Genomic DNA, 25,243 nt, shown 5'->3' with positions numbered 1-25,243 from the left:
TTTTTTTCAATCAAAAGAGCAAGTGTTGACTAGTCTAAATCTCAAATCCAAAACGTACAGTTCAGTTGAATGTTAGACTTTGAACTAAATATGAATTTCTTAGCAACTGTACATTGAGAGTGAAAATAAGATTTATTGTGGGTGAGTAGAAAGGCACTGATGCCTGCAACATCATAACAGCAACTTTCATCAGCAGCAGGAATCCACAGTTTGGCAGACCAATAGTGAACTTTACTTCAGAAATTATTTGAGAAGAAAATAATACTTTAGGAGGTTTTATCTCCTCTTATTGACTTATAGTTTCCCCAGTACAACTTTGGCTGTCGTCCTTTTAATTAGAGTCAAAATAAAGACAATCACATAACATTTTTGCAATTTAATTAATTTGCAAGCAAATCTATGTTAAAGTACTTGAGAAGATTAAAAAAAAATCACTGCACAACTTGTCTCTACCCAAGTCCTCAAAGGAAGAAGCTTCACAAAATAAATGTATTTGCATGACTGAAGTGTGCCAGATAGTTATAGCTTTGCCAAATAACCTCATATCAAAGAGCAGTACAGTAGAAGCATTATGGGCTGCATTTCTGTCTTCAATCATAAAGCCTACAGTACTATGAAAGCACATCAGAGAGTACATGAGAAGTCTTTGAATGACTTTGGACCTTGCAACTAGCCTAAATGCTCAGCAATTGACTCAAAGAGAAGAAACAAGCGGTTTGGATTGGCCAAGTCAAAGACTTGTAACAGGCAATACATGCAAGAAAGCTTTTAAAGCTCTTATCTGATTTCTGCAAAGGCTCTCGATGCCAGCTACTGAAGCTAGAGGACATGTGCACATAAATTGTATAAATGACTAAGTCGTTGAACAAAGAATTTCAAAGGATAATTTTCATTGAATAGATGTTTATCAGTACATTGATGCAGTAGAAATGAAATGCACATACATGCCAGTGCAAACAGGTGCTTCTCACGATAGCAATAACTAACTGTGTACTCAGTTTTTTTTATGTTTATTTTGCTTTATTATGCAGTGTTGTTCCCAAAAGCTACTTAACAAACTGTTGTACTAAACAGTGAAATTACTTGCCTACGACTACGGAAATAATAATAACAAGTTTGAGAACACTAAATGTTATAGCAGGGTTCAATTTCAGTCTCTGAGAACTCTCTGTCATCTAAATACTGTCACTTGCCTAAATTAACACATTTTATTTATTGGGTCTTTGTTGCAAAGTCCCAGCAATTAGAGAGATTTACCATATCCTCATATAAAGAAGCCAGGCTTACATATTGTATTTAAATGATTTACACTTTTATTCCCTAGAATATTGAAATGTACAAAGTACTCTAATTGCTACATTTGTAATGAATTGTTGGGTAAGACATAATCTTAATGCAATCCATACAGGCAAATATGCTGAAAAACATTCGTTTTGATTAAGTGTAGCCTACTTTTACTCAGCACATTATAAAATTATAGATTGTTATGAATTCTGAAATGATTGCAACTCGGATTTGATCTTTTTTGGACAAAGTCTGGACAGTAAAGTACATATAACACTCACTGTGTTCTTCCTTTCACGTTATTACAGAGCCCTGCTCTTAGCCTGAAGAGAAACATTTTAATATAGACTAAATAACCAAATCCTCAACCTCAATTTAGTTAGAGTCGCAGCATTATAAATGATCAAGAGTCAAAATCACCTCTTTTTTAAGTATTACTCAGTATATAATAATTGTTTTTTTCCACTTTTCAGTCTTAAAACAACACTTCAGAAGAAGCTCTTCAGCGACTCGGTCGACCTCTCTGGCATCCCTTTATCAACTCGTGACATACGGCACGTGGCATATTACCTCCAGACCAGTGGGGGCGCTGTGATATCCGTGGATCTTAGTTTCACTGAGCTCCGGGACGAGGGCCTACGTCTACTTCTGCCCTTCCTGGGTGCATTGCCCAAACTCACAACACTGGCTCTCAATGGGAACCGTCTGACTCTTGGCATCCTTAAAGATCTGTCTGAAGCCCTCAAAGAATCCAAGATGTTCACTTGTCTTGCCTGGATTGACCTAGGCAACAACGTGGACATTTTTACCATGCCACAGGTAAAACAACAGAATCTTAAAATCAATCACAGTCCCTCTTATGTAGTATTAACACCGTGATAAATGCTTCATTTCGTGTATAAACATGGTTGTGCTGCCTGATATAAGGCACAACATGAATTAGCCAAGTAGGACGTCCTTGATGCTCCTGGAGCAGTATTCTTTGAACAAAAAGTCATAGCCCTAGCCTTAAGCCTAACTAACCCCTAAAATTAAAGACAAGATCTTTGTCTACATATCATACCTAACCCCAGCCTTAAGCATAATCTTACTGTAATGTTCCCAACTGTAATGTTGAACTAGGACCATCAAGGATGTTGATCCAGGAACATGTTCTTCTTGGGTGAATCACATTGTGCAAGATGAATATTTGTTTGACACGTTTTCTGTCACCTTTTTCAACTGGCAGGGCAAACCATTTAATTAAATTCTATTTGGATGGGACTTTTCCCTGAGGAGAAGAGCCCTAACAGTAGTTAATTCTTTAGGTGTCTTGAACTAACAATTAAGTAATTTTACAGCATTTTTAAATCTTTGTTCATGTTAATTGCCTTTATATGCTAATATTTTTTTCTTTTTGCATAATAAACAAACATGAATTAAAAATAAACAATAAGAAGAAATTAAGGTAACAATTTATTTCGATAGTCCACTTTAGACATTCTACTAACTTTGCAGCTGCATGTCAACTAACTGTCATTAGAGTATTAGTTCACTGTCTGCTTAATATTTGCTAACACTTTATTTTGTTGGTCCTTCAACAGACATTCTACTGACTATAAGTAACTTGGCAACTACAAGTCAACTTATTCTCCTAACCGAACCCTAACACCTAACCATAATCTAATAGACTACTGACAGCCAACTACAGTATTCTAATACTCTCATGACAATTAGTTGACATGTAGCTGCAAAGTTATTTATAGTTAGTAGAACAATAACTTTGCTAAAAATGGACTAGTAAAATAAAGTGTAACAGAAATTAACATTAACCTAGATTAATAAATAGTGTTGCTTATTGTTAGTTCATAATACCTAATGAATTAACTGATGTTAAAACTTTTACCTTATTGCAAAGTGTTACCATTGTTTTTTCATCTCATTTAGTTTGATCTTTGTTGAATATTATGAATAAAACCGATTTTAGACCATTTAAACCAAGTTTCTGGGTAGGTAACAGTTGCCAATTACTCAAGTAATTATTCAAGTACTGGTGGTATCCCATCTAATATAAGAAATTAATTATGTAAGGTGAGCTCATCCAGAGCACATACACTTTCTGTAACATACACATCCAGACAATACCTTAATCTGCACATTGTGTAACGGCAAAGACTTTATATATAGAAAAACGGTGCACTCATATTACTATGAATGGGAGAAAATATAACACACAAAATGGTGAAATAAGTCCCGCCTTCTAAATGAAAGAGCCAATCTCCAGTTGGTAAAGGCATTGCTTCACTTCAGCTGCCATTAGAAGTTCATGACTGCACATTGGCTGGTCCAGCCTGAAAAATGCTGTTTTTTTTGTCATGATTTGAGCATTTAGAAATACAAATGTATGAGATAGTTATTGTCAGATTTCATTGGTGATTTCAAATATGAAATTTATTTGTAAGCTTGGTGATCAGCTTTGGATAATTTAATGTTTCCCCATTCAAAGAGATAGGAGCTGTACTTGCATGACTGAAATAGCTACCCGAGAGAAATTTCAAAGATGGCCGCCAAGTTAAATGACTTGCCTTAAAAGGACTTTAGTAACAATCATTATCTGTAAGTAATTGTATCTCAGTGTTGTTTAACTGTTTCTACTCTGTTCTTAGTCTCTACTGGTGTCCCTACGGCGACGCTGTAGTCTAAAGAGCAGTCTGCCCACCATCTATGAGTACACAGAGGGTCAGCCCTATTGCTACCGCATGGAGAGTTCCATTGAAGAACCCAGCCACTACGAAGAAGAGGAGGATGATGAAGAAGAGGAGGACCTGGAGCCATGGTGCATTGGGGAACAGAAAAGTTCAGGTAGCTTTACCCTGCGCCATTGCGAGAGGTGAACCAATCACGTTCATCTGACGATGGGATAAAGAAAGAATGGGAGAGCACAAGCAAGAGATTCCTCTTCTCTCTGTTCCATTTCTCCCAATCAACACCTTTTACCATCTCCCTCCTCCACCGCAGCTCCATGACCTTCCCATTGTGGTTATGTGTGAACCAACAGCATCACATATAAAGAGCCACCTAACCGCCTGGATACAGCAAACGGTGAAACACGGCAGTTTGAAACGCTCTAAAAGCTGCACCATTGACTTACTGTGTTGGCAGATGACGCTCCTTGACTCAAGGTGGGGGTTCATTGGAGGCGGCCACAGAGAGATGCTTTCTTACGCCCCTCTTCGGTCACAAAGAACCAGTGATGGATAGGAAAAAATGCCAATTAAAAATCCCAGAGTCAATCGACTGGCTGATGCATACCAACGGTGGATGTGAAGCTCTATGGATCCCGCTTTTAACTAAGGTATGGTAAGGAATTTTGTGGGGTCGGGTCAGGTTTGGTCGTATTTGTCAGAGTTGCATTGCTGAGGCCGTCTCTGCCGCAGCAGACTGGACCTATCACCACTCTGTGTGTGCTCTACTAATCTCCCAACAAAAGCCATGAAACCAGCTCAACAGACTATAGAGATGACCCACGTCACGTGACGCAAGCAAAACTGCTATGTCAAGACTTTTGCATTTTACCCCCCTTTCCAAAATGTTCACATGTGAATACCCGCGCACCACTTGTCGTGTAGTTGTCAATGATGTTGTATTGCCAGCGGCTTGTTTTTGTTGTCCACTAATGATGAACAAAGCTATCTTAGAAGACAAAAGGTACATTTCAACACTGACACGTTTTTGTTGTATAAGATACGTTTTTTGTTATATATGAAAGTTTACTGAATGATAATAGCTGCTTATTTATGTTTAAGTCATAGTCTACATCCTAAATATACCTCTTAAAGTCTTGCTGTGTCAAAGCATTGCTGTTTCCTTTTGAATGGTCCAATGAAATATGGCGTTTTACTTCTGTATGGTGTATTTAAAAATCTATTCTACATTCTAGTCTTGATTAGTCACGTCTGGTACACTTTACTAAAAGTGATTAGCCACGTCTGGTACACTTTACATTTTGTTAACTGTTCTTAACCTCATGCTTTTTAAATCAAATTTTGGCAGACAAGTAATTAAGGTCAAAATAAATGGACCTTGAGGTAATGATTGTTCCATGGCCTTTGATTACCTGAGCACTTTAGTCTGTTTTCATCAGGTTTGTGACTGAAACGCTTGTTGTAGCTTTGTCGTCTTGTGACATAAAATTTTTACGTAATTCTGAAACAAAAATGAGCCAAACAAATAGTTACTACTAACTAGCACTTAGTTGTTTAGGGATAAATCACAGATGATCAAATAGTTAAATGTCAGTGTTATGTATGATATATGTATTCTTTTAAATGTGTCAGTTTTGTGTGTGTATTTGTTTAATGTTATCTTAATGTTTTCTCAGTGTTGTTGTTAACTTCAGACTATATTAGGCTATATGTAATATTACACAACAACCATCTTCACAAGGCCTCAACAAATTCAAATTATACGCAAAATAACCTTTTTAACTTTCCAAGGCTGAATATTAAAATATTCTGGAGTATTCAGAACTTGATGTCTGATGTTCAAATGTATTGAAGCGGCTTGTCTTTGCATTTGTTGTTTGGCCCTTTATAGATAATTACAAATACATTACAAGGCTTGGTAATTGGATGGTTTGATTGTGCTTATCTGGGATGTTTAACCTGCGTACTGCTATATCTGTTACTCATAAATGGCATGATGGTGTCAATACCCACAATGCTAAGCAAACTAATACACTCAGTCAGTGGCAGGTTATTGATAGAGGGCAGCTTATTTGTCATGTTGTTTATGTGTAAGTCTGTCTGTATCACACAGTGTCCTCTTAATCTGTGCTTCAAACATCCTGTATTAAACAGTTTATAAGACTGACTGTTAAACGCTTCTGTAATAAACTTTTATTGATAATACCATGGGCGTGGCAAAATAATACTGTTTATTTTTAAGAGATGGCAAATCGGCGTGAAAACGTTTGATGGTTGAAAGTGTCTGTGGGAGGTTGGTGAGGTGCCCATCTGCTGATTGATGAGCTGGAGAAGAGATTCAGAGAAGTTTTTATGATGGGAGTTGTGCTAGGATCTGTGACAGCCTGAGGGAATATTACACACACACACACACACACACACACACACACACACACACACACACGCGCGCTCTTCTGAAATGTTAAAGAAATAGTAAGACAAAAAAAAATCACAATTCTGTCACTTACTCACCCCCATATGCACTGCAGTTTGTTTGTTTTTCCAGAGAAAATGAATTTTTGAAGAATTGTGATGAACTTTTTTTTTAAATACAGTAACAATTCCTCTTTTAAAGTCACCATGAAGTCAAAATGGTAAATTCTGATTTTTTTATGGAATATTGCATTTATTATAAATGATTTGTCTGTGAACATCGTTATTATTTTCAAATTCATGTGCCTTCATAATCTTTAATCAAAATAACTTCTCTTCTCTGGTGATGTGTTTACTGGTGCGAGGGCTAGACAACCTGTCACTCAAATGATATCACAGCCATAGCAAACTACAACAATCCAAGACATTCTCAATGTGCAAAATCAAGTCATACCCTTGCATTTTTTCTTGTTTGAAAAGCCGTTTCATTTGGATATGTCACAACAGGGAAGAAAAGACTATTGCAACTTTCATTTCATGCATGCCACCTCAATCTAGATAAAATAGACAAAAAACACCATAACATCCTACAGAGAAGCCATGCAATATACTATAGTTTGTGTGAGGAAGAGACCAAATTTGCCTGTAAATATTCACTTTCATATACATTTCAGTTCAAATATGATTTGACCTCAATAGCATTTGGTCATGAACCACTGGCATTTGATGTCAAACCACACATGATATGTCAGTTAAATCTTTTTCTTATTCAAACCTGTTGGCTTTAGAAGACTTGGAATATAGCACACAAATAATATGGATAGCTTGATTGGAGTAGTAACTATAAACTATTACATGGAAAGAAAATTCTTCCAATTCTCCCTTTAAGTTTCATAGAAAAACAATACGGAGTGTCTATTTACACCAAGTGACCACCAATGTCTGTTTGAGCCAGACAAAATTACAAAAGAAACCTGTCTGATAACAGGAGCAGTGACATGTAAAGACCACAAGTTCAATTCTAACTTATTATTTTCCCTTTTTCGATGCACATCAGCTCGGAGAGGCATTTATTTTAAATAAAATGAAGAAAATATTCGAAAATTAGTAAAGTTTATAAATAAAGTACCCAATGGGAATAGTGTTTTAGAGGTTGGGTAAAGAGTAGGGGTATGTTTTAAAGATATGGGATAAGTAATGTCCCAATAAGGTGGCATCCATTTATGATTTTAATCATATACACTGAATATGTTGTTGTTATTGCATACTGTTTTATCATTTACTACCATAAAGTTAGTTGCAAATAGTATCTGCTACTATTTGCACTTTTTAAATAGCATCTAACTACTATTTACACCTAGTGCACAGAAAATACAGTTTTTACTTAATGTAAATAGTATATATATCGCTAAGAAAACACTGCTTCACTTATTGTACATTGCATCTATCTCTATTTGCACTTAGTGTAAATAGCCTCTGGTGAAAAAATAACAGCAACAGATTTGGAATGAAATTATGAGGAAATAATGACAAAATGTAAAAATATTCGCCCTTTTGTATTTAAGTTGTATCATCTTTCTAGAAACATGTAACAGGACGCACATGCCCAGTTCCACTCAAATAGGGAGTCGCTTGAATGGTTCTTGTCAGTGTGTGTATATGATAGTGGTTATAAAGAGTGTGTGTGTGAAACATCTGTAAACAGATCTTCAGCAGTGTGTACACTTGTTATTGTCACTGTAATCTCGAACAAGAAGACCAGGCTGTTCTGCCCTGTTACATTTGGTTGTATAAACAGTGATGCTGTAACAGCTTTCGAGACAGTTCGTTTATGGTCTTGGGAATTATGCATGTCATGGTGCGTGTTGATGTGACAAGCATACAGACCCACGTTACTGCGGAAGAAATACTGCCAGAGTCCTCGTCTGCCACCCCATGGCTAAACAAAACCTTCTGAAAAAATAAAATAAATGTCCAAAAAATAAAAATACAAAAAGGAAATAAAAAAATGCTTGTTCCTAAAAGGACAGTTAACCCACAAATTCTAACTATTTGTCATTATTTACTCATATTTACTATATATCCCATTCACAGTCTTTAAGTCACACGATAGCTTTGAGTAAAGAACGGGCCTGAATGTAATACTTAATATGAAGGAACATTTACAAACTTGTATCGCGTGATTGAAGGCATGACTGTACAAATACAAACAAATAAATAAGTGGACATCATTGTACTTGTAGTCGGCATAAAACGGAGATTGCAATAGTCTTTTCTTTACTTTTGTGACATATATCTAAATGAAACAGCTTCTCGAACAAGACAAAATTTAGGGCAGGACTTGATTTGGTCCATTGGAAATTATTGGATTGTTTGGTATTGCTGTGATGTGAGTGACGCATCATCAGACAAGGGATGTCACTGCAAGAGGGAGAAGTTATTTTGATTACAAATTTTGATTTTGACTTTAATATTAATTATCTTAAAGCTTCCTTTAAATTGTAATACTATTTCCCAATATTAGTGTTTTTACTGTATATCTCATCAAATAAATTAGATTAAGACACTACTTTCAAAAACATTAAAAAACCTTAATGTTTCCAAACTTTTGACCGGTACTGTACATTAAAGGTTGGGTATAGGCCATTTATTTATAAACACTTTATGTTATAATGGATATCTTCACATCCTGATAGCAATCAATAACAAAAGGGTTCTAAATATTAAAAATCTACATACTGTATATCTTCTCTGGAAGTCTCAGGAGCAAAACATTTTCATCCAATAATTTATGTCCTGCCTGTCAACATATGTATTTCCACACCTCCGCCAAAGCCACTTGTTGGCAAGCCTGTAACCTTATCCGAAAGAAAAGTAACAATTAAAGAGGCTGTTTTTTTTGGGGTTGTTTTTTTTAATGTATGTCAATGGAGGAGAAGGCTTCATGCTGAATAAACCACTTATCATTTAATGAATCGCCAGGCCATCGGATAATCTTCAACATGTTTGCTCATAAACATTTGTTTTGGATTGATCCATTTTTAGAGTTTACACTGAAAAAAAATGCTGTTTTATAAGATAGGTCACGGACAATTGCGCGACAGGTATGATTCAGTTTACAGCAGTCATTTCAATGGTATCCGCAAACAGGGGCTGACTGTCGCACAACTCTGAACGAAATTCAATGACGTCAAGGCTGTAATGTGATTGGTTATCAATAAGGCACACATGATCCAAGTTAGCTGTTATGCTTTGTCAAATGGTTGAGCCTCTGACCTCCCAATAATAAGACCATTCTTCCTCCGCTTTCCCTGCTCGCAGAGACATCACACGATGATATCATAATGATTCATTGACCAATCAAAAGATAATCTTCTAACAGTCACATTTTGTGTTCCACAGAATATGCTATGTCTATGTAGCTATAACTAAATAATTTTATTGACATGGCAGCAAGAAAATATTTTTCATGTATTTTTCATTCATTATGCTCAATCTTGGGATGGAAAATCCCATGGATTTTTATGCCCAGCAGTGCACCTTATGGGGTCTTCAGTGCTGTCAAAGCGAGCGAGGCCTTTTGATCAGAGCTCACAAAATGTCAGAGCACAGTCAGGCAGCGAAAACCCCACCAGGCTGAACTTTGAAGCTTAAGAATGTACACTTTCACTTGTCTGGACACTTGGTACATTTAGTTCTGAGGATGTTTTTCCTCTCAGAACATTCGGTTCTAATAACAAACAGCATGAAAGACTGGCTAGGCCAGGCTGAATCCGTTAAACACGAGGGCAGGGAAGGTGATTGCTACAGAGTAAGGCAGAGATGGACATCAAACTCATTACTCTGGTCTTTGTAAAGTCTCTTTGCCATTTCTGCCTCTGTACTCAGTCACATCAGTCAGGAGGATGAAGAATGAGCGTACAAGGGCCGTCGCTTTCTAAGAGATCTCCTTATGGCCTCTAAGAGAAAAACAGCTTGAACAAATCAAATGATATATAAAAATACAAAACACTGGACAAAAGCAAAATATTTATTTAAAAAAGGGGGAATACAATACCCCCAACCCCCACCCCAAAAAAGAAACAAAAAACAAAACAAACAAAAAACAGTGTCTTAGACTAACCCTAGAATGAGCCCTGACAAAAAAGTTTGCTAAAGTTCACATTGTAAACATTACATCTATTTCTGAATGCTATAATGTACATCTAAAATCTACATAGCCTACTTTAGAGAATGCTAAATACTAATGCTCACTAATATTAAAATGTAGCCTTAATTATAAAATGTACATATAGGCTTATATCTGTATGAACTCTATACATTATGCTAGTAATTACTACTTAGTGCATTCTACATGCAAAGTATGCATACTCTTGTACCGGTCAACTTGACAACTGCAAAACCTGTGGTGGTAGCCCACGCCAAATTTGTGTGTGTGAATGCTGTTTTACGTGAATATTACGACACGAGTGAAGCACAAAGCCTAGGTTACAAAATAAATAGGGCTAATAGGTTAGCAATTAAATGTTAGGCTAGGCCGAATGAGAAAGGGTAGGCTACATGAGCCAATATATGTAAGTTATTCCACAAGGACATGGACTCTGTTTATTTTCCCAAATCTTCACTCACATAATTTTCACAGAGATTATAAACGTTTCTTCCTATCGTTTACTTTAATTGTAGCCTACTATTCTTAGTCCATTCTACAAAGAATGTACTTTTCTTTTCTAATTTCTTTCCCTTTACACAAAGTCCCACAAACATTAAACAAAATATAAAACCTCTCACTTAAAGCAAGAGCAAATCTATCAGCAAAGTCTTACAATGTGAAAAGGGCGACATGAAAGTGTGTGAGGGGGATTTGTGAAGTTGCACGATTTTGCCATCTAGTGGACATGGACGAAAATGAATTATTGGACCATCTTTTTTGTTGGTTTTGTTGGTTTTATCAAATCAGCTAGATTTAAATTGGTTTAAAGAAGACAAGTGTTTAAAAATTCGAACAAACCTCCACATACTAGGCTATCCAAGTGGCAAAGGACTGTCATAGAATCAGTGAAGATAAAACAAGACTATGACATTAACAAAACTACAGCAAATAAGGGGAATAATAATTAAATATGCATCAAGAGTTTTGTGTTAGGCATTATGTTTTTATGAACCAGAGGAAATTAGCTTAAAATAAGCATTTTCTTGTAATGTAACCTTTGTGAATCAAACAACATTCATTTGAAATAAATTATCATTTTGATGATGGATTTTGTTAGGATTAAAAGGTTAAAACAACTCAAAACAAATCAAACATGCAAATATAACTGTAACCAAATTGGTTGTATTTTTGGAGATGTTAAGCATAACATTCTTTTACTCACCCAGATGATCCCATGCAATTTTTAGATTCATATTTTATCATCAGCCAATGGCAAATTCAGCTCTTCTTGAATAAGCATTTATAAGCAAGTTTGTAAATTATTTTCTTAAATTATGTCATTATAGTAAATTATGAATTTGTATTTATCTGCAATACCTTCCTTTTATTCCAAACGAGGGACATATTTAATAATGATTGTATGACTGATTGATGACATACTAGAAAAATGATCCGAAACGTGCATTATTGCATATTGATCACAAGAATCAAACTTGTAAAAAAACCGTCAAAAATACAGATTTAAAAGGAGTTTTTGTTTTGCAGAATCATACTACCAATCACAAAATTTAAAATTTTATTAAATACACAAGCACACAAAGCCAGGCCTCAAGGGATCATTAGTATCATTCACATTAACCAGAATTATTCATTCTCATTGATGTCACTGCAGGTGAAGCCCTCCGCATTTGACCACAGATGATCTATACGCACTTAAATGTGCACAATGCTTCACTTATGAGTCTCTAGGGGGGTTGTGCACATCATAGCTCCTGTCTTTTTTTCAGTATTATATTCCGCACAAGCGCTGTGGCTTCCTTTCGAATGTCCTCTATGGACTCCTCCGGCTTCCAGAAATGCACCACCTGGCCTTCCGAACTCACAAGAAACTTCCAGAAGTTCCATTTGGGCATTTTCCGTACTGAATCTAGAAGAAGAAAAAAAAGGTTTTAGATATATAAATATTGAGTTCACATTATTCAATATTACTATAAATGAATTAATTTAGAAATGTCCTCATATTTTAAACCAGAGATTATGTTTTATGTTACTATCCCATAGCTGGGCTGTCACTAAAATGTACAGGTCTGGGATCAAATATTTATGGGTGGGTTCCCTGTGTACAATGAGCAACCATAAGTTGTGTCACAATTCCCATCAGAGTTTTAAAGCACCTCGCCCTCCGCTGCATAAAAAAAGTTAAGTACATGTAGAGGCCAACAAGTGTCTACACTTCGTTTTTGAAAAAAATAAATTGTTGGAATTTTCAGTGTGAACCAGGGACGGTGTGTACCTATAGGTAAACTAGACAGCCGTCTTGGGTGGCAAGAAAGAGGGACATTTTTAATATATATATTTTTTTTTGGACATTCGTTTGGAATTATTACATTTAGGCCTATATCAAAAAGTTATCACCCCATTAGTTATTCTAAATCTAAATGAACTTTCACCACCAGCCACTGGCGTCATGATGCGAGAAAGTCGCTGGCAGTGTGAACGCAGCTACAGTCTTCACTCCTATTGGTTGTCGCTCGCAAAATGCGTTTAAAATTTTCTTACATTTAAAAAAGGTTTACATTTTCGGAACTATTGTTGCATGATACGACTACCAATGGTATATTGGTATAATGATATTCCGTCGCCAATGGTCACTGTCACCCGTTTCACCGGAAGTCGCCAGCTCTCCAATGAAAATGAATGAGATCTAGGGTTGGGCGATATTGCAAAAATATCATATCAAGATTCTTTTTTGCATGTTGGTTTTACTATTTTGCAAGTGCATTACAGTCAAACTAATGTCCCTATTTTAAAAACAATGCCTTACAAGGTATCAAAATATAAAATAAAAAAGAATAGCAGACATTTAGGCCAAAGTGTTGAAGATAAAAATCTTTGTCATTTTTTGTTTGTTATTAAAAAATAAGAACACAGATACACATTACATATACACAACATAATATACAAATTAAATAACCAGTGCTTTATTTTTTTCAGGTACAGGTGAATTTAGCATTAGCACTCAAGAAGGAAATTAAATGAACAAATATTAAAATTGATTTCATTTTTGTGAAACTCTTAACATACAGTATATTTGTGAATGTTTAATTTTTGTGAATCTCCTTGCATTTATTTGTGGATCATAATCTAAGTATTTGGAATAAAGCAACAATTCTAACCCCATGTGTGTGTGTGTGTGTGTGTGTGTGTCCAATAATCTAGAGATAATTCGTGAAGTTTTATTTTTAAAGATCGTGTTTAATCGTGAGTGTGAAGTGTGGTGTGGGCGGCCCAACAGTGGCCCAACAGTGTTTTGCCTAGACCGGCAGTTGAGCTTGCACCAAGGTGTGAACACAAAACTGGTGTGAACACAAAACTCACACTATTCATACCGCAAAATGGCATTGAATAGTGCATGAATACATGAGTTAGGATGCACCAACAACCCACCTGAAGCTACTGATGTTATGTGATTGTTTGCGAGGCGTTTTGTTTGGTTTCCTTGTGTTCTTTTAATGTACTTTTATGTTTATGCTTTTCATTTTGAAAACTGACTGTTCTATATAAAATAAATATACTGCTGTTACTGTTATTATTAATAATTTCTTACTATCAAGTAGTAGGAACTGGTCACATGATGTCGAAATGGCAGCGCCCATAAGGGGTCGCCCTTCCCCGCTCTAAAGAATAAATCTAGAAAACACAAAAGTTTTCAGCTAATTGTGACTGCAAATCGTTTTGAAGTTATTTCTCAAAGGTTTTTCAATTTTTATTTTGTGTAAAATTTAAAGTTACTGAATGGAGAGATTATCCTCAGGTAAAACCTACCTGTGATGAATCTGAATGCTGGCTCCGCCTCAGACCCCATTATTTTGATCTTGCTAAAGATGGGGAACGTTACACCATAGTTGGATTTGGCAAAAGCCTCGATTTCTCGACTGGTGCCTGATTCGGTGTCCCCATATTGCGAGCAGGGAAACGCGAGCACGTTAAAATGAGATGTGCCGAGGTCTCGGTGAAGCTCCTGCAGAGCCCGGTAATTCTGCTCCGTTAGCTCGCTTCCACTCGCCACGTTTACAACCAGAGAGACCTGTTATCAGAGACAGCGAGCCCTCGAGTCAACATACTGCAGAACAAAACGAGGGCAATTATGTTTCTCAAAAGTCTTACAAATTAAGTAAAACCACTTAAAACAGAAAAAAAATGCAACTTACTTTCCCTCGATACTTTTCCAGTGAGACAGCTCTACCTCTCGCGTCCTTCACTTCATACGAGTAGAAATCTTTGGCTTTTCGCGACTTTGACAGTTTACTCTGCAGTAGGTACAGTGAGCCCATGCACACGGCCACACTCAGTAGAACCTTGAACAGTCCTGCTCTAGAAGCAGATGATTTGGTGGGGTATCCCCCAAGCGCCTCCATGATGGAGGATAAATATGTGGAGAAATCTGGAAGAAAAACTTCAAATATGGTTCTTTTGCTGGTCAGAACAGTGGGCGTATCTAAATGAAAGGGGGCGTGTCAGAAAGTTATTCGGTAGAGAAAGCTATTAGTCACACACACATGAAGGAAAATTGAAGGGTAAGCACCTTAAATTTGCATTATTTCATATAATGCTCGTTTGTTTTTATCTACCGTGAGTTCATCATTTCTACTCCTTTATTTTAGTGTCTTGGAAAAAGGCGAATGAAAAAGACTGCAAATTCCCACGTTGTCAGTCCACTGACTAGATCACAAAGGATTTCCCAGCTGTTGCGAATGGTTTTAAGTTTAGTGCATTTAAGTTCCTGTTTGTGCATTGCACTCTGTCTCGCCTGTTGCTAATGTTTCTGAGTTAATAATAATAAATTCTGATACCTTTCAATCATCTTCCTTGGCTCTTTCCATGACAACAGTCCCATGAGGCCTAGGGAGAAGATTTGTGAATGCCAGTGAAGCAACACAACTGACCTTGGTAGGTCACATGGTAATGACAACATGGCGAATGTAGTATCCAGATTACATTCATACTATTAAGACATGCTTTTTTTAGCGGTCATGAAGTAATTACTTATTTAAAAAAAACATGCGATTTTGGATGCAGACGATTTTAACCGAAGAGCAAAGAAAGCAATTTCAAATTAACGCAATTTACATTTTGTTCCGGGCCAAAATGTTGCTCACTCCGGCCCAGCCCAGAGCACACCCACCTAACATCATCACGGGCCATTTACGATTCAAAGGTAACACCACAGTAACCCTTGTTTTTACCAAAATACTGCAGTTATTGCAACCAAATTGTATTAAATAAAAATGTATTTGCTTACTATTCATTAATTCGGTACTTTGAAATAGTCATTGGTATGAATGTACCGTGAATAAAATCTACTATTTGAAGTATTTAAAAAAAAACATGGTACATGACCAATAAAAATAAACATCTTAGTACTTTGTACATTTTAAATGAGCATGACACACAATTTTTTTCCTTTTTTTGCTAAGTTGCTTCCCCCATCCCCGCATGTATAAAAAAAAAGTCAGAATTTATTTTTTCACTTACAAAATAAAATTTATTTCCAGTGTGCACACGGTACAATGTCTGGTGCCATCCATTAACACCATAGCAGATGTTTCCTAAAGACGATTGAGCACAGTCATCCCCGAGGACGGCAGCTCCTGATCCAGCAGGCGGAAGAGCATGGCGTATTTGTTGCGTTGCGAGACGTTGCCGAGAGTGTGATGCAAGCGTGTCTGTAGATAATGTACGTCCCTCATACGCTCTTTACAGTCTAGACGAGAGAAATACACAGCTGCCTCCTCTAAAGTGTGCACGGCCTGTTCCAGTGCTGCAGGAAAGAAAATAAATCACTTAGACATATGAAGTATGACTTGAATGCAGTGAGAATTGTGTCAAACAGGACTGAGGCAGTACCAGTCAATCTGTGTTTCTTTGCAGTAGTTCCTGCTAAAGTCATCTGACAGCGAGCGGCCAACAGCAGAGCTCTGCCCTTGTCTATCAGAGAACCGTGAGCCAAAACGGACTCCAACACGTCCTGCACCAGCGCAAGAGCCTGCTCAGGGATCCCCAACATCAGCTATCAAGAGAGATGATCAATATCAGACACTCCTAGCTTGAAAATGACACATTTTCTTCATCTTTTTAGAAACAACAAACACGCAGATGTACTTAAAAACGCTTCAGTTAATTAATAGGTTGAATTAAGGAAGTAGGGAGATGTTTTTTGAGCATTTGTCAGTCATTATCAGGTGTCTGAGCACAAACTGTGAAGGTTCTTGTTGGTGCACCTGTGTAAATGCCAGGTGTAACACAGTCTCTGAGGTCAAGCTCTGCAGGTTGTGTTGGCGTGACAGAGCAAGAGCCTGTAAGAGTAACGGCAGACCTGACGGAAATCCAGACGAGTCCCAGTGGAGTTCTGCAGAGGCCAGCATCACCCTGCCACACAAACACACTGAAGAGTTAAAAACTGACATGGGAACACTGCCGTTTCAACAAGATTTCGAATATACACTTCAAATATTTAAGTTCATCAAGATTTTTTTTAATATACAGTGAGCTCTAAAAGTCACAAGAATCAGTGAAAATGATTCAGGATTGGGACAAGTCAGCTGAGAGAAGTGGGTCATATCGCAGGAAGAGCAAGTTATGACAGTTTGATTAAAGATTTCAAGGTTGAAATGCATACACAATGGACAAACGATAAAAACATTTTTTTATGTTTTTGAAATAAGTTATGCCCACAGGCAGCATAAATTCGATAAATACAGTAAAAACTGTAATCGTGTGAAATATTGCAATTTAAAATAACCGTTTTGACAAAGCTGAATTTTCAGCAATAAGCCGGTGCAAGTCTGACTTCTGACTTTCAGTCTGACTTCCATTTCTCTAAACACTAAATCATCACTTATTTCCAGGTTTCAATTAGATCTTGAATCCCAGATTTTCAATGTGATCTCAGACTTTTCTTTATGAAAAGACATACCTGATGATCATCTCTGTTTTCTTACTCTTCTCACACTGCTGCTGCAGCTGCTGTAGAATCTTCGAGGCTTCAGACGTCTGATTCAGAGCTTTCAGCAACTGGGCTTTCCTGAACAGACAAGGACATTAACAAACACTTGTACAGGGCAATCTACGGTTTACAATAAGGTTCATTAGATAACATTGGTCAACATCATCTAAAAATTAACAATAGTTCTTAAGCATTTATTAATCTTAGTTAATATTAATTTCAACATTTACTAAGACATTATTAAAATCAAAGGTTGTATGTGTTAACATTAGTTAAAGCACTGTGAACTAACAATGAAAAGTTGTTTTTTATCAACTAACACTAAAATGTATTGCTCATTGTTAGGTTCCTGTTAGTTAATACATTAACTAATGTTAACTAATGAACCTTATTGTAAAGTGTTACCCAAAAAGCATTAAAATGTGCAGTTATCTACCTGTACAATCCCTCAGTGCTGTTTAAGGCAGAGATAGCAGTGACATGAGGTTCAGCCAAATGGTATTTTCCATCATTCATAGCCTTTTCAAACTGAATTTTCAGATCGCATAGCATCCAGAGCTGTTAAAAAGAGAAAGAAAAATCATATAGCTGCTTGTGCTTGATGAAGATTTGTGCTTAATGAAACCTATATTTTGTTCAGCAGTACTTTGGCATGTTGGGTATGGGGAGGAAACTGCTGCTTCAAGTGTTTCATGATGTCAGTCACAACAGCATAAAGGCCCTGAGGATGAAAAAAAGAATCACAACTGGAACTGGAAAACATGCTAATTTAGCATTCAATACATTTTGACACAGATCAATACATGAAATCAAGCGTATGCACCAAGGAGCATGTGTGTTCATGTACTTGTGAGAGAGGTCGGGTACCTGCTCAGCATGGAGTTCAGACAGATGGCAGAGAGCGACGGCAAAGGCCTCAGTGTTGTTCTGCTGCACACTAAAGTTCACCGGCTCCAGACTGTTCATATTCAACAGGAGCTGAGCCTGCTGCCGTGCCATAGTGCTACAGAGAACGCAAACAAATCTGCGTAAACTACATCAAACCTGTAAAACTGTATGAGATGTAGCACTAACAGTGTGAGCCCTTACAGCCTGTTTGAAGACATTATTTACATATGATTGAAAGAAATTTCATTTCACTTCACTGTTCTCTTAAAGAGGACACATGAAAATCTGACTTTTTCCATGTTTAAGTGCTATAATCGGGTCTCCGGTGCATCTACAAACTCAGAGAAAACGTGAAAAGTGACAACCCAGTAATGTTGTTTTGGTAAGCCTTTCTCTGAAAGCATGTCAAAAAATAAGTCGATCAGATTTCGCTCCCCTTCTGATGTAGGAAGGGAATCTTATCATAATATTACCGCCCCATAATCTGCAGGTTCCCACCCACGCCACCGCCATTTGGTTTACGCAAGCGACAACAGTATAACCAGTTCTAACGCAATGGCAAAAGTTCGAGCAAAGCATGCAAACTATTCTGTCGTTTCTGCACGGATGAGCAAAGAACACTATTTGACCAAAAAATGTCACAGTTGTCTTATGAAGACTTTTGTAACTTTTGTAAAAGTTAAACATGACACTACATGCAAGTCGATGAGATGAATTAGTGTAACTCCACAACAACTACATAAATGTATCCACTAACCATTCAGAAATGTCCAGGTGCGTATAAAAGTTACAACCTCTTCCTGAGTCTCTCCGTAAGGCTGCACTCCGCAACTGGTTATTTCTGAGATTTTGGATGAGTGAGATTATTCGCGAGTTTTGTTATTGCCGGTTTATCCAAAGCTCGTGTAAAGGATCGGCCGTCTTCTAAACGGAGGCGGGGAGGAGATGCTCAAATTGCATTTAAAGTGGGACACAGAAAACGGCACGTTTTTTTAAAACACACCCAAAAAGGGGCAAATTTGACAAGCTATAATAAATGATAATAAAGCTATAATAAATTATCTGGGGGGGTATTTTGAGTTGAAATTTCACAGACACATTCTGGGGACACCATAGATTTATATTACATCTTGCGAAAAGGGGCATAATATGTCACCTTTAAATTTCATAAAAAGATGTGTTATCTGACCTTTTGCCATACATTCTCCATATGGAAGTGGTCTGTGCCAGGCTGATTTCTATCAGCTCAGAGAGGCTTTGCTTCCAGTGCATGATGTCGGTTCCTCGCAGGGCGTCCAGCAGCTTGTTGGCAGGCATGCCCTGTTTTGCTCCCTGCTGGACCAGGGACTGGATGCCTAGAGAAGCTAAATACTGCAAAACACAACGGGGAGCATTAATTATTTATTTCATTGTATAATAACCTTGCAAGAGATTAATATGCCCTACCTGATGCCATTTATTATGTATTGTGGTTATGCAAAGCAATTCCCTATTATAAGGGCATTAAAATAGTTCCATCTTAATGAGCTACTTACAGGGAGGCAAAAGTGAGCTGCAATTTTCACAGAGTCTTCTGTTAGTACCACACTATCAGATCCTTTCATCTGTTCTAGTGTGTACAGCCAACTCTAAAAATCACAAATTAGAAAAACAATTAGAATACAACAGTGACTGTGTTAAGTATAATACACACACACACACACACACACACACACACACACACACACACACACACACACACACACACACACACACACACACACACACACACACACACACACACACACACACACACACACACACACACACACACAATCATCAAACCTCTACGGACACTGAATACGATTAATTGCTGTTTTGATTTTTTAAACCGTTCTTTGAAACAAACTGTCCGAAAGAATAGGTTCGCGGAAAAGACTTTACATCACTATCTATGTATATATATGTGAGTGATTTACTCACATTGTAGAGGGCTGATAATCTGTAAGATTTTTTTTTTTTTTCACCAATGCTGCATTTGATTAATAATACAGTAACTTAACCTTTATTTAACTGACAAAAGTAAAAAGAAATCGACCTTTGATTATATTTACAAAGAAAACTATTAAGTTGGTCAGTGAAAATATTGGAAATCTTTTCTCTGTTCTTTTGTCAGTTAAATAAAGGTCCAAGAGAATGAACAAACAACAAAATCTTGATTTTATTGCGTTTTACAAAATGTCCCAACTTTTCTGGAAATAGGGTAGTAATTGAAATGGGGTTGGTATTAACATTTCTTATTAGAATTAATGTTAAAAAAAACTTCAAACTGAAACAAGTGTATGTCACTGAAAGGTCATAAAGGTAAAGTAGAGTTTGCATATGTTTATGATAAATCTAATAACCTTTCAAATTTAGGGCGGCAAGGAATGAGAGGAACTGTTCTTACCAGACAGTGCTGGAGACACACATGGTCATTTGCTTCCTGTGCGATGCGGATGGCTTCCTGCAGAGCCAGATCAGCCTGTTGACTGCACAAACACAACCATAGAAATCAGCTTTAGTCATATAACAACAGTTCAGTTCAGACTCAGAGGCTAAAATTCTGATTTGCTGGCACTTATATTTGCAACAAAAATAAAATGCTCCTGACACAATGTAGAGCTCAAAACTAACACTCACTAGTGTCCAAAACGACAGTGCAAGGTTGCCAGATTAAGGACAGCGTATCGTAAACTGCGGCCATAGCCTTCATCTCCATTGCTTTTCCCCTCTCCACCGGAAAGAATGAGGCGGTCGAAGTAGTGCAGGAGGCTATGAGTGGAGATGAAGATGTCCTGCACTCGCATACTGTTCAGATAGCTGAGGTAATGCTGTGGAGAGACAGAGAGAGGCTCAGTTATAGTAAAAACAGATTAATCATCTGTTTCTTGAAAGGAAGGTGTACAGCTTACAGCTTCGGCAAAGTCAGGATTAAATTTGAGAATGTTGTTGAGCTCGTCCTGTAACTTAGCTGGCGACATGGCCTTGTTTTCATCGTTCTTAAGGAGGTACGCCTGGAGAAAAAAACAAGATTGCAATCATACAGGGCAAAATAAATCATAGACAGCTGTGTTTATGAAAGCCAAATCTCTTCTAGTTTATAACAAACCTGTCGTGCAAGGAAGTATTCTGCTTGTTTCTGAGATAAAGGACCTTGGGTCTCATCAGCTCTGATGAAAACAGAAAATAACCCCCACAGTCAGTTCCATTCTTATTCAATAACCCTCTGCTGATTGGGTTCAAATTGACTTCCCATTAGTTTCCATGCAGACTGACAAAAGTAGACACTATGGAAAACACTAAACATTCATGTAAAAACAGAAAACATCTATTGTAGTTTGACAGAGACTAAAAATATGTGAGAAATTGAATAATTTTCCATCTATTTCTATTGTGTTGGGGTCAATTTGACCCACATATATTTATTTGCAAAATTAGCCGAATTGACACAAACAATATCATGAATTCTTGTAGTAACTATTTGCACACTGAGAAGCAAATAACTACAGCTAAGTATAAACAGTATCTATCTAAAAATATTTGCACGTAGTATAAGTAGTATGTATGTTATGTCTTATTCTCAACCCCCTGTGAGGGTAAAATGGGTTTCTTGCACTTCTTTTCAGTCCTGCAAGAGTCAAGTGCATGAGATCTCATGTATTTCATATTTTAGTCTTTGACCAGCTACAATAAATGACAGGATACAATACATTTTTAACCTGACTCTTTTCGGGTTTTTTAAAGTGTTGGTGTTTGGTGAATTGCATGAAAACCAATGGGGTCAATTTTATCCCTAACACAATTGAAGTAACCACAATGTGTACAGCCTTTCTAAAACACATGAGTTAAAACTTTGCATGCACATTCAAGGCCCTAAATGAAAAATAGTCACAAAATTACTAAAAATAAAGAGTACGAATACGAGTCAAACTGACCCCAACACAACCCTGATTCCACTAATAATACAAGTAACACATGATTCCCTCTGACCTCAGTTCGGACTGGTGTAGAGATGTAGTGTCCAGCTCATCTTTGTCTATGCGGTCGGCGCTGGGGTCTTCATTGCTGGTCAGCTCCATGTCTTCTGTGGGCAGAGCCGACGGCTCCGGCTGATTTCCACGATGGCAGAACTGCTGCAGGGACTTGTACAGCTTATAAACCTGACTGAAGGACAGTTTATTGTAGGCCAGCAGCATCTGACGCATGAACAGACCTACAAACACAAAGAGATTAAGGGTTCAGATTCACAGATGAATCTGTGTCACATTAATCACAGATGTTTTCTAACTTGAGAAAAAAAATAAATCAAGATATTTTGTATTCCCCAAAATAACCCCTTTTAACACTCTTTTATACTGTTAGAAAGTGATCAATGTACTTCAATGAAGAACACGATCTCATCTGACACATTTTACATCATATGATTCTTCAATTAAAATGGGTTAATAGGTGGACAAATGGTGGAAACGTTTAAAGGCAGTTAAAAAAAAAATATATATATAAATAAATAAAGATTAAACAAGTTAACTAAATACATTTTCTTAAAACAATACATTGATTACAATTAATAAATAAAGTTCGATTAAAATAAATAACTAAAACAAAAACATTTATTTAAAATAAATAACATTTGTAAAATATGAATTTAAAAATAACTCGATTTAAATAATACATTTAGGCTAACCATACTACAGAGAATAGAAAAACCGCAATGTAACATAATTGACATTTTTAATACTAATATGTACACAGTATTAATTAGGTCTTTATACTTAAAAATATAGAACTGTCTTTTAAATTTTAGGGTGGGGGTTCCTAGCATGAGGACGATCATATTAGCGGGCCCATGGCACCTAAAAGATGGAAAACTCCTGGGATATTACATAATAAGAATATATTACATAAGAAATATATTTGAGAATTTCCCTTAGAATTTTTCAGGAATTACAGTTACTTACAAACATTTTATAATATAATGTAAGAACTTTTTCTTAAGAAGATTTTCACAAATCCAGCCACAGAACTCTTAAAAGGTTAGTTCACAAATTAAATTTTTTTTGTCAAAAATCGAAGATATTTTAAATGAAATCTGAGAGACTTCTGTCCCTCCATTGACGGCTACGCAACTGACACTTTGACACTTCAAAAAAGTTCATAAAGAGATTGTAAAATTAATCCATATGAATTGAGTGGTGTAGTCCAAATTTTCTGAAGAGATTCAATCACTTTATATGATGAACATATTCAATTTAAGCTTTTATTCACATAAAAACATTGATCAGTGAACATAAACAGAAGCTCAACCATTCTTGCTTAAGCGAGAACGAACGCCATTGGATCTCGCACGTCAAACGAACATAACTGATGTGTGCATTGATGCATTTTAATTTGTGAATAAAAGCCTAAAATCAATCTGTTAATCATATAAAGCGATTGAGTCTTTTTAGAAAATTTAGAATAAACCGCTCTATTCATATGGATTCGTTTTATGATCTCTTCATGAACCTTTTGAAGCGTCAAAGTATCAGTTGTGTGGACTGTCAATGGAGGGACAGAAATCTCTCAGATTTCATTAAAAATATCTTCATTTGTGTTCCAAATATGAATGAAAGTCTTAAAGGTTTGGAACGACATGAGGCTGAGTAAATAATGATAGAATTATCATTTTTGGGTGAACTAACCTTTTAAATTGGGCAATATTTGATGGTCATTTTGGTTACGGCCCTGAAAGAAACACATATACGTACCAACAACACTAGTTTTGAATGCCTCCGAGTCACTGAAAGCATTTGGCAGGATAGTAAAAAAGTGCTCCATGTCCTGCAACTCTCCATCAGCCATTAAAAACAACCTGAAAAACAGAATGTGATAATTATATGTACGATTAATATATAAAAACCTACACAGGTAGAAAAGCTCTTTATAAAGATAAGATGCCTACTGTACCTGAGTTTAACAGCATTGACCATGCGAAGACAGCACTCCTCTACTATCTTCACAAACTGCTCCAGGGTCAAATCTGCACCCTGGTCATCACAAACACGAATCAAACATGTGCAGTATGGTTTAATCTAGAAAATTAAGTGTCTGAAAACATTACATCATTTTTTTAAATGGTCATACACGGTAGACATAAACAGCCCTACAAGAAAACGTGCTACATAACGTTACCTGTTGTAAAGGGAGGATTAGTTTGTTCAGGCGTCTTCGGTCTAGAAGTGCCATTGGTTTGGTTGTGGACATCTCATACAGTAAAGCTAACACTGCGATCTTGTATGGAGTGACCCAATCCTTTATACCGAAGATATTGGCATGAACAACCCCATTTGTCATCATGGGGTTGAAATACAGACTTTCATGCACACCTGCCATTGCCTCTCGGGACTTATATTCCTCAAAAATCAATCAAATTAAGTATATCGGTGCAGTAAATACTCTAGTTTAATAGAAAAAACAACAACTATGCTGTTATGTGGTAAGCTAGCCTACATTATTTTTGATAATACGGTCAAATATAAACGGTGTTTCAAATGCAGTCATAGCGATTTGAAGCCTTTCTTCAATGTGAAAATCTGTAAACATAACCAATTTGTTTTATGCCTTAGGTTATTAAAAAAACAACATGGACATATTCGAATATATTCACATGGACCATTAGCTAACAATCAGACGGAGACTTTTCTTCAAAATACCCTCCAGTTCCGTTTACGTTTCAGGACGCAATGTAGAGCACAGACGAATCGATTATGTTTTAATGATCGGTTCTTTGTATCGGTTCTTGTGAACAATTCGTTTCAA

At 36.7% G+C, this 25,243-nt stretch overlaps 3 protein-coding genes across 4 annotated transcripts in view; 1 reads left to right on the top strand and 2 right to left on the bottom strand.

Moving 5' to 3' along the window:
* lrrc75ba (leucine rich repeat containing 75Ba) overlaps positions 1-6,173 on the top strand; it is a 59,009-nt gene extending 52,836 nt beyond the window's left edge. The window contains exons 4-5 of the mRNA XM_077224266.1: positions 1,758-2,103; positions 3,930-6,173. Of these exons, the coding sequence (XP_077080381.1) occupies positions 1,758-2,103; positions 3,930-4,157 (574 nt within the window). The 3' untranslated portion in view covers positions 4,158-6,173. The remainder of the gene's footprint in view (positions 1-1,757; positions 2,104-3,929) is intronic.
* Positions 6,174-12,089: 5,916 nt separating this feature from the next.
* gpx8 (glutathione peroxidase 8 (putative)) lies at positions 12,090-15,472 on the bottom strand. Of its 2 annotated transcripts, XM_077224450.1 has the most exons (4): positions 15,384-15,472; positions 14,742-14,974; positions 14,356-14,617; positions 12,090-12,457 (listed from the first exon to the last, which is right to left on the bottom strand). In XM_077224450.1, the coding sequence occupies exons 2-4, from the start codon at positions 14,946-14,948 to the stop codon at positions 12,294-12,296; spliced, it is 633 nt and encodes a 210-aa protein (XP_077080565.1). In that variant the 5' UTR covers positions 14,949-14,974; positions 15,384-15,472; the 3' UTR covers positions 12,090-12,293. The 2 variants fall into 2 exon arrangements, with proteins under 2 accessions (XP_077080565.1, XP_077080566.1); XM_077224451.1 differs by lacking the exon at positions 15,384-15,472 and having other exon boundaries at positions 14,742-15,016.
* Positions 15,473-16,048: 576 nt separating this feature from the next.
* Positions 16,049-25,171, bottom strand: anapc5 (anaphase promoting complex subunit 5). Its single transcript, XM_077224449.1, has 17 exons — positions 24,617-25,171; positions 24,392-24,471; positions 24,193-24,296; positions 22,436-22,658; positions 21,555-21,615; positions 21,358-21,459; positions 21,086-21,276; positions 20,853-20,934; positions 19,960-20,052; positions 19,614-19,795; positions 18,404-18,539; positions 18,183-18,257; positions 17,973-18,094; positions 17,507-17,614; positions 16,812-16,959; positions 16,438-16,600; positions 16,049-16,351 (listed from the first exon to the last, which is right to left on the bottom strand). The coding sequence occupies exons 1-17, from the start codon at positions 24,815-24,817 to the stop codon at positions 16,140-16,142; spliced, it is 2,283 nt and encodes a 760-aa protein (XP_077080564.1). The 5' UTR covers positions 24,818-25,171; the 3' UTR covers positions 16,049-16,139.
* Between the last annotated feature and the right edge of the window lie 72 nt (positions 25,172-25,243).

The sequence above is a fragment of the Siphateles boraxobius genome, unplaced genomic scaffold (assembly GCF_051911475.1).
Source record: "Siphateles boraxobius isolate OS27281-9 unplaced genomic scaffold, OSU_SipBor_1 9, whole genome shotgun sequence".
In the NCBI taxonomy this organism is placed as follows: Eukaryota; Metazoa; Chordata; class Actinopteri; order Cypriniformes; family Leuciscidae; genus Siphateles; species Siphateles boraxobius.
Note: the sequence above shows the minus strand (reverse complement) of the source record. Positions and strands in the feature narration are given on the sequence as shown.